The sequence below is a fragment of the Haemaphysalis longicornis genome, unplaced genomic scaffold, assembly GCF_048455015.1.
Source record: "Haemaphysalis longicornis isolate Haplotype H1 unplaced genomic scaffold, Haemaphysalis longicornis Haplotype H1 scaffold_5, whole genome shotgun sequence".
Classification (NCBI taxonomy): Eukaryota; Metazoa; Arthropoda; class Arachnida; order Ixodida; family Ixodidae; genus Haemaphysalis; species Haemaphysalis longicornis.
The window spans coordinates 2,403,011-2,416,502 of NW_027526385.1; the positions used below are offsets into that span (position 1 = coordinate 2,403,011).

General features: G+C 49.1%; 1 protein-coding gene across 1 annotated transcript in view; it reads right to left on the bottom strand.

Moving 5' to 3' along the window:
* Nucleotides 1-13,492, bottom strand: part of Nonc (serine/threonine-protein kinase Smg1) — a 112,993-nt gene that overhangs the window by 68,038 nt on the left and 31,463 nt on the right. Inside the window, 4 exon segments of the mRNA XM_077669770.1 lie at nucleotides 3,120-3,411; nucleotides 4,349-4,632; nucleotides 9,002-9,164; nucleotides 11,357-11,458. Of these exon segments, the coding sequence (XP_077525896.1) occupies nucleotides 3,120-3,411; nucleotides 4,349-4,632; nucleotides 9,002-9,164; nucleotides 11,357-11,458 (841 nt within the window).

The window sequence follows — 13,492 nt, forward strand, 5'->3', positions numbered from 1 at the left end:
TGCTTCTGCGCGTAACAAATAAAAAGCAACCATTTTCCTTCACGTACAAAATTAATAACGATATCATAACAGAAGCCACAGAATACAAATATTTAGGTGTAACAATCACGAACAAACTTACATGGTCTACGCACATTGAAAACATTTGTACAGCAGCCACTCGGAAACTTGGACTTCTTAGACATAAACTGCGTAATGCGCCATCCAATGCAAAACTTCTGGCCTATAGATCCTTTGTTTTGCCTAAAATTGAATACGCGAGTGTCGTGTGGGACCCCTACTATCAAAAAGATAAGCATAGACTCGATATGGTACAGAGACGGGCGGTTCGTTTTATATTTAACAAATATAAGAGAAAAGATTCCTCGTCATTCCTTATGCTGGTAAATAAGATTCCTTCCCTGGAGCAGCGTAGGAAAATAGCCCGACTTAAATTTTTGTTTTTACTTTATTGCAACAAACTGAACGTAAATGCGCGCGCATATATTCAGCCTTTCTTGAGTCGCACATCCAGAAATCGGCATACGCATAACATCCTTCCTTATCAAACTCGCACGAACCTTTTTAAATATTCATTTTTTCCTAGAACTATTGTTGATTGGAATTCGTTGTCTGAAAAAATTGTTTCATCGGAATCTGTAAGTGTTTTTGAGAGTGCACTGCTGACTGATCTGGAAACGCAGTCAACCAGTTAACGACCTTGTCACATTTCCTTTGTATTTTGTCTCTTTTGAAATGCTGATGTTTTATTGATGCCCTGTTATCTGTTGCTAGCAGTAAAGTATTCTGCACACCTTTCATTGTTTTCGGAGACCTCTATGGTGTCTTCTTCACGTGATGTGTATTGAACCCTTCTGTAAGGTGTGTTATTTGGTTCCTTGGCTGGGTTAAACCGTTTTCCATGTTTCTAGTTATGCCGATACGTCTATTCCTTCACTATTTGTTACTTAGGGTGCTTGTGCGCCATGTGGCTACTGCCGTGCCACATATATTGTATATGTGCATCACCATGTTCCCACCTGCATGGTCCTCCGTGACCGCAGTATACTGTAAATAAAAATAAATAAATAAATAAATAAATAAAAACAAAACCTTATCTCCCCCTTCCAAAACATATCAACTCTTTGAAACACCCGTTCGACCAATTTAAGGCCACAGTGCTCCAATCAGGATTTAAAACCCATTTCGACAGGGAAGCCTGCGAATCTTATCTGATCCACAAATATAACACTCTCACAAGAGGTATCAATGAGTCTCAGGGAAGGCTGTCGTGCCTTCAAACCTAGACCTTGTAGCGGCCCGTATCGCACGTTACCACTTCTCAACCGTTGGATGGTTCATCGTTGCCAGCAGGTTACTTTTCCGTATGCTTTAATGCTACTCCTGCACGAAATCTTGCTGTATCCCATCATTACACTTTCCAAGCACTATTCGGTCTAGTGTTGTGAATAACTTATTTTCTCCGTATGCTTCATTGCTCTTTTGCCCGAAATGTCACTTTGTAAGCTATTTTTGTTCACTGCTATGGTTCCCCATGTTTTACGATTTGTACACGTGTATTCTTTGTATTCTTTCGTTTGTCAGTTGGTTTAAAGAATGCTGTGTGCGAATCTATACTGCCATTGATGACTAGCTACGAAGTCTTTTTTTTTCTAGATCACTGGAGATTTGTTCTCGTACGTGCGTCACATCTTTATTTTACTTTTTTCATAATGTGCAAACCTTTGTTACTTGCAAAAATATCAAATGTAAGCTAACAATTTGTTGTATCTATCCATTTCATGTCATGAGCCGGGGGCTAGTTCAACTGCTTTTTTTCTGTGTGCTGTTTCTGTTTATTTCCTGCCTTGTGTGTCATTTCTCAAAATCCTCGCACAACCTGCGCTCTTCTTGGGTGGCTCACGCACACCTCTGTCAGCGTCGGCGCCTATCGAGGGGTCGTCATTGTCCGCCTTGTGCCTGAGACGCGGGCCGCGGACAAGCCATTTGTGGCTATTATCTGGTCTCCTCGGGAAGCGGCGGCATTTTCCTTTGAGGACGCGGCCCCCTCGCTAATCCTCCCGCGTGCATTCTTGAACTTCAACGTCGCCTTCTGCCATTTTACGTTCCCCAGTGTCTGGATGACTAATTGTCGATTCTACGCTACCGCCTTATGCGGCAGGTTGTTTCCGCTCCTTTGGAGTGAGATGCCAGTACCCCTTCCTTATTTGTTTACTTTTCTTAATATTGCTGTGCGTGGGTGGGCGGTGGCTGAAGGAAACACGCTTCCCAAGTGCCTCGCTTTTGCTTTTTGCCGCGTTGTATATTGAGATGGATTACCTGCGCGCCCAGTCGTGCAGTACGTTTCTTTCCACTTGTTTCTTGCTGTACTTCCTTCTTGTACACTTTTGAAATAATGTGTCCACGTGCTCACAGCGCTCCCTGCGAGCCTACATATACCCTGTATTCGACCCTTGTACTTCACTTGAAAAAGGCTGGTTCCCAGCCGAAACGTCGTATTAAATATTGTTATGTTTTTCGTGGTGACTCTAATGTTATATATATATATATATATATATATATATATATATATATATATATATATATATATATAGATAGATAGTCTGGAAAGATAAAAACTCACACAGAGTGCGAAAAAATAAGGTTAGTAGAGACAGAGACACACGAGAAAGACGTAGAAAATAGAAATAAGTTTACTGACGTTTCAGGAAGAGGACGTCTTTCTCGTGTGTCTCTGTCTCTACTAACTTTATATATATATATACACAAATGATTTCCTTTTGCAAGATGATGAGCACTTCATCAGTGTTTCTCCTTGTAGTAGTACCCATCAACGAGGACGCAAGCCTCGTTTCCTCGTGCGGGTGCCGGCTGACAAAGTGCCCCTTCAAGGAGGACAGAAACAAGACGGGGAGGGAGGAGGAGAAGCAGGCAAGTGCAGCACCGATTCCCTCTGCCCACCGGGAACAGTGCCCGGCCACTCCGCTGCTGGCCGCAAAAGGTGGGACAGCCGGACTGCGCCCCTACAGCGGGGGACCCCTGCTCGCAAATGTGCCCGCAGCATGCCGCGCCTCCTTCCTGCACCACCCCGACAGAGAAAGAGCGCACACCGTGCCCACCTGGCCAGTGCTGGTGGAGGCGGGGGAGCCCGAGGCAGAGGCCGAGGACGGGGCAGCCGCCAGCAGGAGGGCCCCCGCGTGCCGCAGGGCCTCGGCGGGGCGTCCCGCACGCAGGGCCAGGCGCACGGCCCGGGGCCGCACCCGGGCCAGCCACTCGAGGCAGGTGGCCCGGTTGGTGCGGAAGAAGGTGCGCACCGCCTTGGGGGCCGGCGGGAGGCTGCCCGCGCTGCCCTCGTACGCATTGTACATGCTCTTGTCCAGCTGCTCCAGGAAGTCCAGCAGCAGCTGCGCCCTGGCACGCACAGGGACAGAGGAGGAGGAGACGCTCAGCCCCAGCAGACCTCCGACCGGGCACTCCAAACGGGACCACTCGTGCCAAACAACAGAGGCGAAGGCGGGATGTAGGGCCCACAAAGCGTACGCGTCACAATGCCCCGTAACGTCTACCATGGGTGCCCTGCACCCCTCCTACAGTTAACTTCACCTCAACTCACCAGCTTGCTCGAAAAACCACAATTACAAAATAGAGTAAGCGAGCCACGAGTGAAAATGAAGATATAATCCGTGTCAGGAGAGCAAATATAGTTCCAAGTCGACCAACCTACGGGGCACACACAGTACTGCTAAGGAGACGTACTCACAGCGCCTCCCTTTGCAACATGCTCACAACGTGCACAAATAACAAAGGATGCGTTTCAATTCGGGGTCTATGATAAATCCCAATGGCGGGAAAAGGTACAATTTAACAAAACTTTTGTCTCCAAGCAGAACTTCGTTACACAATCAAACCCCACAATAACGAAACCACCGGGGAAAACGAAATAATTTGCCTTTTCGGGAATTTCGTTGCCGCAAGAATAAACATAAGCGACAGGAAAACCACCCCCAAACTGAAAATTAATTTCCGAAACTCGGTTATAATACTTTGCGAGCCTTACCTTGCAGCAACTTCACAGCTCAGCTCTCACACTACGAGAAACTGTTCATTGCTAGTTGTTGTGCGCACCCAAACGTCCGGCGGGTTCGCCTTCTCTGCACGTTTTTCTCCTTGGTCATTCTTACCGAGTATGTTCAAGTATGCAAGCGAGGTCCACCTTCTTCCGACAGCCTACCAGCAGGAGCCCCCCCCCGGGGCCCTGCAGTGGCCCTCGCTACAAGGCCATCGACACGCCGTTCCACACCCGTCCCACACCACCGCGGCAGAGGAGGGGAATCGACAGGGGCACTACCTGCGCAGGGAGGCGATCCCTCCTGCTCCCTCCGCCTCCTGGTGCTGGGCGGCCTCCCCTTCGTCCCTGTGCCCCTCGGCAGGGGCGCTGGCGGGAGGGGGCACCAGCAGCAGGGCCTTGAGGGCCCCCTCGACCGAGGTGAAGGTCTCCTGGGGCTTGCCCAGCACCGTGCGCAGCTTCTGCTGCACGCACGCCTGCGCGCACTCCCACAGGGCCCAGCTCCACAGGGCACCCGCGTGGTGGCCACTCGCCAGCTCCTTGGGCGCCAGCCGCTCCAGCCGCACCTGCACGCACGGGCCACCGCCACGTTGCCTCCTCAGAGCACTCGGTCCTCGGCAGTGCCCTCCCTCCCTTCGCTGGCCCCGCACACTGTGCCCACCCACCCTGCCACCGCTGCTGCTGCACCTGCCCCTCCTCCCCATTCTTGGAGGCCACACACGGGGCACTGCGCTGCTGGCACGCCACACCCCCTCCACCGGCCCGTTTGGTGACTGCTCTGCCGCTGCCAATGCGCAACAGGGGGGCAACCTTGGCGCACCTGGCCACTGGCACTACTCAGGCTGGCACTGCCCGGCGTACAATGTCTGCCATCCACCCTTCACTCAAGCACCATTTCCACAATTGCAACACCTGACCACAAGGAAACCTGCTACAGTACACCATTACTGCAAAGTCATTTCCAAAGAACAGCAATGAGCTCAACAAAAGAAATCCCCATAATGAGCCGCGCTAACAACTCCCCTCAAAAGGCATTGAACCCAAGAAGGTGCTCAGGCAAGAGGCACAACATTCCAGTACAACTTAACACTTTTGTGACTGCACTTATTCCTATCAACAGTATGCTACCGATGAATACAAATTCAAATTTTGGTGCACTCCAATCACTTCTGCACTGCTAATGCCATCCAAATGGTAAAGGAGGGAGTATTTTGCCAGTTTCGCTTCCAAGTTTCACTTTTCTGCTGCGGGGGGTGATTCACCAGTAGGGAGACAAGCCCACGTGGTTTCAGTTATGGCATCGCTGTTGCTCGCCAATGTTTCGTGAGAATGGTGAATTTCGACGGATTCCAATGTAACTGAGCTTGAAACCTGCGTGTGACGGTAGCAGCACAGGCACGGAAGACCACTTTGATTTGTCAGACTTTAGTATGGACAGCAAACGTGCGTTCAGTCACCCCAGACAATCACCAGGTGTGTGCCGATGAGTTTCGCTTTCTTCTCCGGTCGCTCTATTATGGGTGTGCGTTGTTGTAAACAGATCCGGCCTTGTTCTAAAGGCCAGAGCTCTTGTCTGCAGGGTGTCGACTTCGTTAAGGTGAGACCGTTTGGCACTGGCTGCACAGAGAGTCGAGTTTTCTTCACGAGACATCCGGGGTTGACCTGCAGCTGTTCGTGTTAATATTTATATTTATTTTTGTATGTAAATAACTTTTGTACTTACACCGCTCATATTTGCAGTATTATAAGCGTTTTGTGTTCAAACTGTACATTTAAAATTGTTTTCATGACTACTGTGTGTAAAGTACTGTAATTTCCAGCATATAACTTGGAGTTTTGTTCTGAAATTTTCATTGGTGTGTCTTATCTACCGGTGCGACTTATGTATGGAATTAATTTGGTACACGGCGGCTGCACGTGGTCCGCACTCGAAAAGGTGCCTGTGCGCTGCGTGATGTCAGCGCACATTAAGAGACAAAGCTCTATGGTCTAAATGAATGGATTATCTGTTAGATTATCCGTTAGCAAGTAGCAGGAAGAAGGCTTTGATGGTTTCGCCTAAACACCGTCTATAAGCACGTGCCATCTGTGTGTATCAATAAACCATCTTTGAGAAGTTAGTTCTGTGTAGACTTTGGACCATATATGCACATGTCTAGCACTGCTTACCAAGGAATGCGTTCAGAGGCACCGGCTGCCGCAACCATGTACTTTCGCTGCACTTTTTAACGAATTGATAATCTATGGGTTTACGTGATTACCGTATTTTCCGGTCGCACCTTTGTATAAGTCGCACCCCCTCAAAATGACAGTTTTCCTGAAAAAAAAAAACGTATATAAGTCGCACCGGTGTATAAGACGCACCGGTGTACAAGACGCACTTGTTAATTAGGTAAACTCATAGTGAACCAGATCATTAGAAAGAGCGGCGAAAGTACATGGTTGCGGGGGCCGCCGCCTATCAACGCATCGCCCGGAAGGGAGGGCTAGACACGTGCATATACCGTCCAAAGTCTAGACAGAACCAACTTCTCAAAAATGGTTTATTGATACACACAGATGGCAGGTACTTACAGACGGCGTTTAGGCAAAACCATCGAAGTCTTCTTCCTCCGACTCGCTAACAAACAATTCAGCAACTTCAAGTGGGAGTTCCGCCTGCACATTGCTGTCGTCCTCCGACTCAACATCGTCAACATCGTCACCCCTCGCGGAATGGATCATTCCAGCCTTTTAGGGATGGGCGAATATAGATTTTGAGGTTCGAAGCGAATAGTGATTTGGTCGAATAATTTCGAATCGAATAGTTCGAATAGTACACATTGCAAATCACAAAGACAAATGAGCAACTTGTGACCTGACTAATGTACACAATTTTTTCTAATAATTAGAACTCACGTAGGCACAGCATTGTGTAAAACTATTACCAGTTGAAAATTTATTGCAAAATCTTACACACAGCTTTCCTTTGCTATATTCACAAGTTTTCATGAAGAAAGCCTGTTGCGCCACATGCTCTAGGTGCAGCAGTTTCCGCCGGCTGCTCATTCACAAGTTTAATTAAGCGCCGCCTAGAAACTCGCAGAGTTAAGCGCCGCCTAGAAGCTCCGCTAAAAAAAAGAAGTCTTGTAGCCACTAGTATCCTCGGCCGTAGCCAAGCAAAGCGCAAGTGGCTGGCCGCCATTTTGAATAGGCTTGCTTAGTGCGGCGTACTGCCGCGCTGTGCGAGCCTATTCAAAATGGCGGCATGCCTATTCAAAATGGCGGCCTGTACAAGTCTGCTGGCTTGGTGCCGCTATGTTCGGAGCGGTGTCGTTTCAGTGCCGCCTTTTTTTTTTAACCTATAGTGCACTGGCGGCCGAGAGCTTCGTCGAACCTCTAGGCAAGGCAGCAACTCGGCAGTGCCGGCACTGATAATAGAAATTTCCGCGTCGGTGGGTCTTGAGCCAAGCCTGGGGTAACTCTCGGAAAGCTTGACCGAAAAGCTTGGCTTTTAGCTGCCTATTCGGGAGCATCGAATAATTCGAAAATATCGAATACCTGCATTCGGATCGAAGCGAATAACGAATAGAGAGCTATTCGATCGAATATTCGACAATACCGAATATTCGCCCATCCCTACAGCCTTTATGAACCCGGCTACAACTGTTTTTGCAGAAATGGGAGTCCCACGAGTGTGAGACCCATTTGGCCACCTCTCCAAACGTCGCGCGTCTCTTGCGCGCTGTCGTAAATCAGCGCAATAAAGGTGTCATGGCGGACGGAAGTGATGCGACCGGAAGCGGCCCGAAAATCGAAACTTATCAGCAAGCTGTCATTTTAAAAATTAGCAGCACGTTCACCTCCTTCAGAGTAACCCTCTGTAATAATTTATAAGCTGCATTTTATTTTTGTAACCCAGTTTGATATTACTGTGAATTTATTCTGAACTGTAGTCACTGCGCATGGCAGAAAGTGGCGCGCAGTTGTCGCAGGCCATTATCATTGTTTTTGACTAGAAAAAGCTGCAAATTCTTTGGTTTAACTTCCCGGAGCAACATATGGGGTATGAGAAACCCCATAGCGGTGGTCTTCGGATTCATTTAGACCATAGAGCTGTCTCTTAACGTGCACTGGCCACGCGCGGCCGCCGCGAACCGAATTTATTTCATACATAAGTCGCACCGGTGGATAAGACGCACCACCGAAAATTTCAGAAAAAAAACCGCGACTTATACACCGGAAAATACGGTAACAAGTGCGTTTTTTACACACTTATACACTGGTGCGACTTATACACCGGAAAATACGGTAACAAGTGCGTTTTTTACACACTTATACACTGGTGCGACTTATAGACTGGAAAATATTGAGGTTAATGTCAATTTTTTTTCTTCTGGCTACTTGTTTCGTTTTCCCAATTTTTAAATAAAATTCGTAATACATCCGTTGTTTGAAATTATTACTGTTAGACTGCCCTATTCTTTCTCTATCATTTCATATCTTACACGGCAGCATCAATCATTTTCTGCGGCAAAAAAAAAAAAAATTTCCTGGAACTCCCAAAAACAACCGATTTTTACGCGGTCACGAAAGTGTTAAGAATGACAACAACGGAAGCTGCCCATGTGCCTCGTCACCACAGCTGGCTGTACCACTAGGCCCCGCACAGTGCAAAGAGTCTGCTACTGCAAGTATTCCGAAAGTGACACAGGTCGTTTCAGTGGCTCTTCAGACTTAAACTAACCTGCTTACAAACTACTGCAGCAATGCGTGAGAGAAGGCAGCCCATGTAGCGCATCGAGTGCAATCTCCCATCAAAATGCACCCGTGCACCAACATCCGGGTCTGTCGCTTTGGCGGAGCGACACACTGCACGAGCTCGTGTGGCCAGGCCCAGGAGGTTTGTGCACGTCCTCCCCCCCCCCCTCCCAGGCTGCAGCAGGGCCCCCTCACCTCGCAGGCACTGCTCCAGGCGTCGCCGCCATCGCGGGGCAGCAGCAGCGCAGACATGATGGTGCGGAACCCCTGGGCAGTGAGCGTGGTCACCGGGTTGGACAGGATGGCCAGGCGCTGGGCCTCCTGCTCCTGCAGCTCGGCCGAGCTCAGCAGGGACTCGCTGCAGGGAAAGGGCATCGCTCAGGGGGGGGCAAGCACCACTAGGCCCCACTGTGGCCTCGCTTTAGTGCAGGGGGAGAGCCACCGCGGCGGGTCCCTCTGGATCGGACCCACTGTCGGAGCAGTGCAGGGAACAAGCGGCACCAGCCCCAAGGGCCTCCCCACTGGTCCAAGTTCCCCCTTCCTTCGCCCACTCAGCTCCGTCAGCAGCCACTCTACCACACACAGCGTCTTCACAGAAACGCTAGAAACGAGCACCCACAGCACAGGGGACGTGAAAGCCTGTCCGTTTCTTTCCACTCTGCACCTGAGAACAGCAGCCTAGCCTGGCACCACCCCAGTTCCCAGCAGGAAGAGGAGGCAAGCTTGCACAGCAGACACCCCCCCCATCCGAGCCAAATTTGAAAAAGAAAGCAGCTCGTGCAAAGTGCCTCATCAGTGTCCTTGGAGTGTCACACGGTCGGACACCCGGACTACAATGTACAATTTTCATGTTTACTCGTGCATGCATACGACTCCAATCTCCCAAAAGACAGGACGACCAACTAGTAATGTTGGCAGAGAGTGCTGAATGACGTCTAGGCAAGAAAGCAACATTAACATGAACTTTGCCAGCCCAGCCCAAAGGTGCCTCTGAGCCCCCAAATTTTCAACAGAGAAAACAGTGCTGCTCATAAAGCTGTAATCTTTACATTTTCAAATACATTGAACCCCAGTGAATGCAATAAGAGAATCGGTTTTTTGATGCACCACTCGAAACTTAATTTTACAGCTCAGTGAACTTTGGTGGCACCAGTGGCAAGGAACCATTTCGAATGCCCATTTCAAACACCAAGGTTCAACGAGCTGTAAAATTAGTTCCAAGCGGTGCATCAAAAAACCGATTCTCTAATTGCATTCACCAGGGTTCAAAGTATTTGAAAATATAAGATTACAGTTGTACGACCAACACTGTTTTGTCTGTTGTCCCTCCAAAAATGACTAATTATCTCTAATTGTCTTGGGAACTGATTGAGTGACTCAGAAAATACAGTAGAATCTCGATGATACGATTCTGGGTGATACGAATTTCAGGATGATACGAATTTCTGAAAAGTCCCGGCAAAATTGCATTGTTTGCAATGGAAAAAATTTCGGCTGTTACGAACGGACCTGCGCGGCCCGGCGGATGATACGAACGAGCCGGCGAGGCGCCCAACTGCCGAACAAGCAAGTGACAGCTCTCTCTCCCCATTTGTCCCTCTTCTTTCTCCAGAAACGGCCGGGCTGTTGTTTTCTGCTCGCGAAAACGCGCACCGCACGCCCCATGCGCGCCGCGAAACCTCTCGCACGCTGCGCGCACCGCGGCCGGTGGCGGCAACATGGCGGCGGCTTCGGCCGCGAAGTGGCACGGCCACTTGAGCGACTGCTTCTAGCCGCTCTTTAAAATGCCGCTCAAGGCAGACACGAAGTTTCTTGTGCAGTAAAGGAGCTGATAACGTTGGCGAAGACGGTACTATAAAACACCATCCACGCCGCTAGTGAAAGCGCCCATAAAATATCTGCCGGAGTGCTAAGCCTAAACATCTCGGGCGGAGCCAGCGGGCTGTCTCGATCGTTTCGCAAGTCGTCAGCGTCTTTTTCTGACCGAGGTAGGAGATACCGCGGGCGCGAAATCGTCAATGCGGCCGCGAAAATACAGCGCACGCAAAGCCGAGGCGTGCGAATCGCGTGCAAAAAGGCACCATGCGGTTCACGCTTGACTGTTGCGGCGTGTAGCGAGCTTGGACACCGGGAGTGAGGAGACAAGCGCGAAGCTAGGCGAAGCGTTACGCGCTCCAGAAAGGACTGCTTTGTGACGTGGGGGTTTAAAAAAAGCAGAAAAAATCACGGATTTGTTCACGCGAAAGTAAGAAAAGAAATAAACAAAAACTTTTTTCAGCGCTCAATTTTTTGGTCTGTGTTGGTTCATACGAATTTCGGATGATACGAATATTTTTCGCGGTCCCACGAGATTCGTATCATCGAGATTCTACTGTAATGCCATATTTGAAATCAGTGGGAAGAAAGCAGCAAGACTGGCAAGTTTCACAGAGTTACTTGAAAATTAAAAGGCGCTGCTTTAAGACCAGTGTTCCCCCTTAAACATCGTGCTGTGCCTTCCTCCCGAGTCGTCACGTGCGGGGGTTCTCACGTGGAAGAAGACGCACTCACCTGGTGATGAGGTCGATGGGCAGCAAGGTCATGAGGCCGATGAACTTTGCCCTCTCAGTCGGGATGACACTGCCCGCCTTCACCACACAAAGGTTGTAGCACCTGAGCAGCAAGGAAGAAGCAAGAGGCGTGCACAACTGAAAGCGGCACTGCCAAAGAAAAGAAAAGGGGAGAGGGGTCTGCAACACCACCTTTCCAAAGGTGTTGCCAAAAATGTGCTGCACGCCAACCACGGTGCCTCGTGCAAATATTGGGCCTGTTCAATTTACAGGTGTTCTGGCAGCCAGCGGGCTGCCAGAAGCTTGCTCTCGGGCAGGAAGAGGTGTCATGGTTACGCAGCTGAAGCGCCTCGGTGTTTACCGGAAACTGAAAAATCTAGGACCAGGCCAGCCGCAACGGGCACTGAACGCAGCAACCTCTTTAACACGAAAGTGTTCTTTGCCCGGGTACACAAAGATCTGAGCAGTGTCCTAACTATCCCGAAAATGACGTCGCCAGAAGAAGTTCTATTGGCGCTGCTTCACCCGGATTTGAGCCACGAACTCTCTCGCCGCAACGGGAGGTAGACAGCTCTCTGCCCACTGCACTACCAATTCAAGCGCAAGTACTGTACTTACCTGATTCTAACGCGCACTTTTTTTCTGGAAAAATAGGCAGAAAAATCGCATGCGCATTAGAATTGGATACAAAACCGAAACTGCCGAAACAGTGGAAATTTCGTCCCACTTATTGCCATTGCCATCTCAAGATGGCGCCAAAGCTTAAAACAAATATCTTCCGGATGCAGGAAGCCTAGGCGCCTAGGGTTTTATATCGTCGTTCACACAAATCATCAAATCGTTCCACTTGCACGCTTGATAACAGCAATGGCAGCAGTGGCAACGACGGTCCGCCGCCTCCACGAGTGACTTAAGAGGGGCACTCACGCGTTCAAAACGAGTGGTCAGCTGAAGTGTGCACCTCTGGAGAAACTCGCGGGATGGGCATGCGAGGCGTGACCCACGATTCCATCGACCATGTTTGAACGTCCATTCAGAAGTGTGGCATCGCGAATGCGCTTGACGGCACCGAGGACGAGATGTTGTGGTCAGCGGAAAGCAGCAAGGAGCTCTCGGAGAGCGACAAGGAGTAAGATGAGTGAGATTACTTCGGGAAATAAATTTCCCATTTCTCTCACATTCGTTTTTCTGGGTTACAAAGTTCCGTGCAATGTTACAATCAAAGGTGCAAGTTTTTTCTTTTTTTTTTTTTTTTTTTTGCCAGAAAAATCGGGTGTGCGTTAGAATCGGTAAGTACGGTAGGTCTACGAAAGCGCCTTATATCTTTCCCACTACTTTCTTCATTCAGGTGCCGTCTAGGAGATGCTGCTGTCTAGGAGAAGTGAAGTACTTCATCATGACACTAATGAGTGCCGACAGTTGGCAACTCGATGCCAGCGTCTTCATGGATGCGGGAAAATACAGGCACCCTCCACCACCTACTGCTTTCGGTTTTGGTTTCGGTTCCGTTTTGATTGCACAGTTTTCAAGGGGCTGTGGTTTCAGTCGGATTTACACAATGTTCCGGCGCGTGCAATCCAGTGTCTAACGTTGATGCGTCTAACGCTGCCATGCCAACATAGTATAAATAGCGATGTGCAAGTTCATATGGATGCCCAATAAATTCTCCTGTGAAGTTTTACTTGTGTTTTACCGATCCCTATGAAAGACACATCAACCAACTTATTTCATATCACCTGCTGCGGTCCCCTTCACAAACTGTTGTATAGCTGCTGTTGCCATCTATGTTTCATCGGCACACTGAATATGGATGATCCTCTTCCCGAAGCGAATGCAAGCACGACGCAGTGACAGCGACTCACTTTAGCAGCCCTTTGCTGTTGCTGGGCACCCATTCCTTTTCGACTAGCAAAGTCATCATGGTCCTTGAGAAGACGTCAGTATGCTTTTCTCTAAAACCGCCCACACCTTCCGCTTGGTTTGACTCTTTTCCTGGGGTGTTTTTTGAGTAACTGCACGCATCAGTTGAAAAGAAGACGTACCCCTGAAACCAAATTTAGTGTCCTTGTGATGTGCTTTCTTGTGCCGCCATTTTTTGAAGAGCACCAGGCACAGTTTGCAGGGGCACAAACGGAAA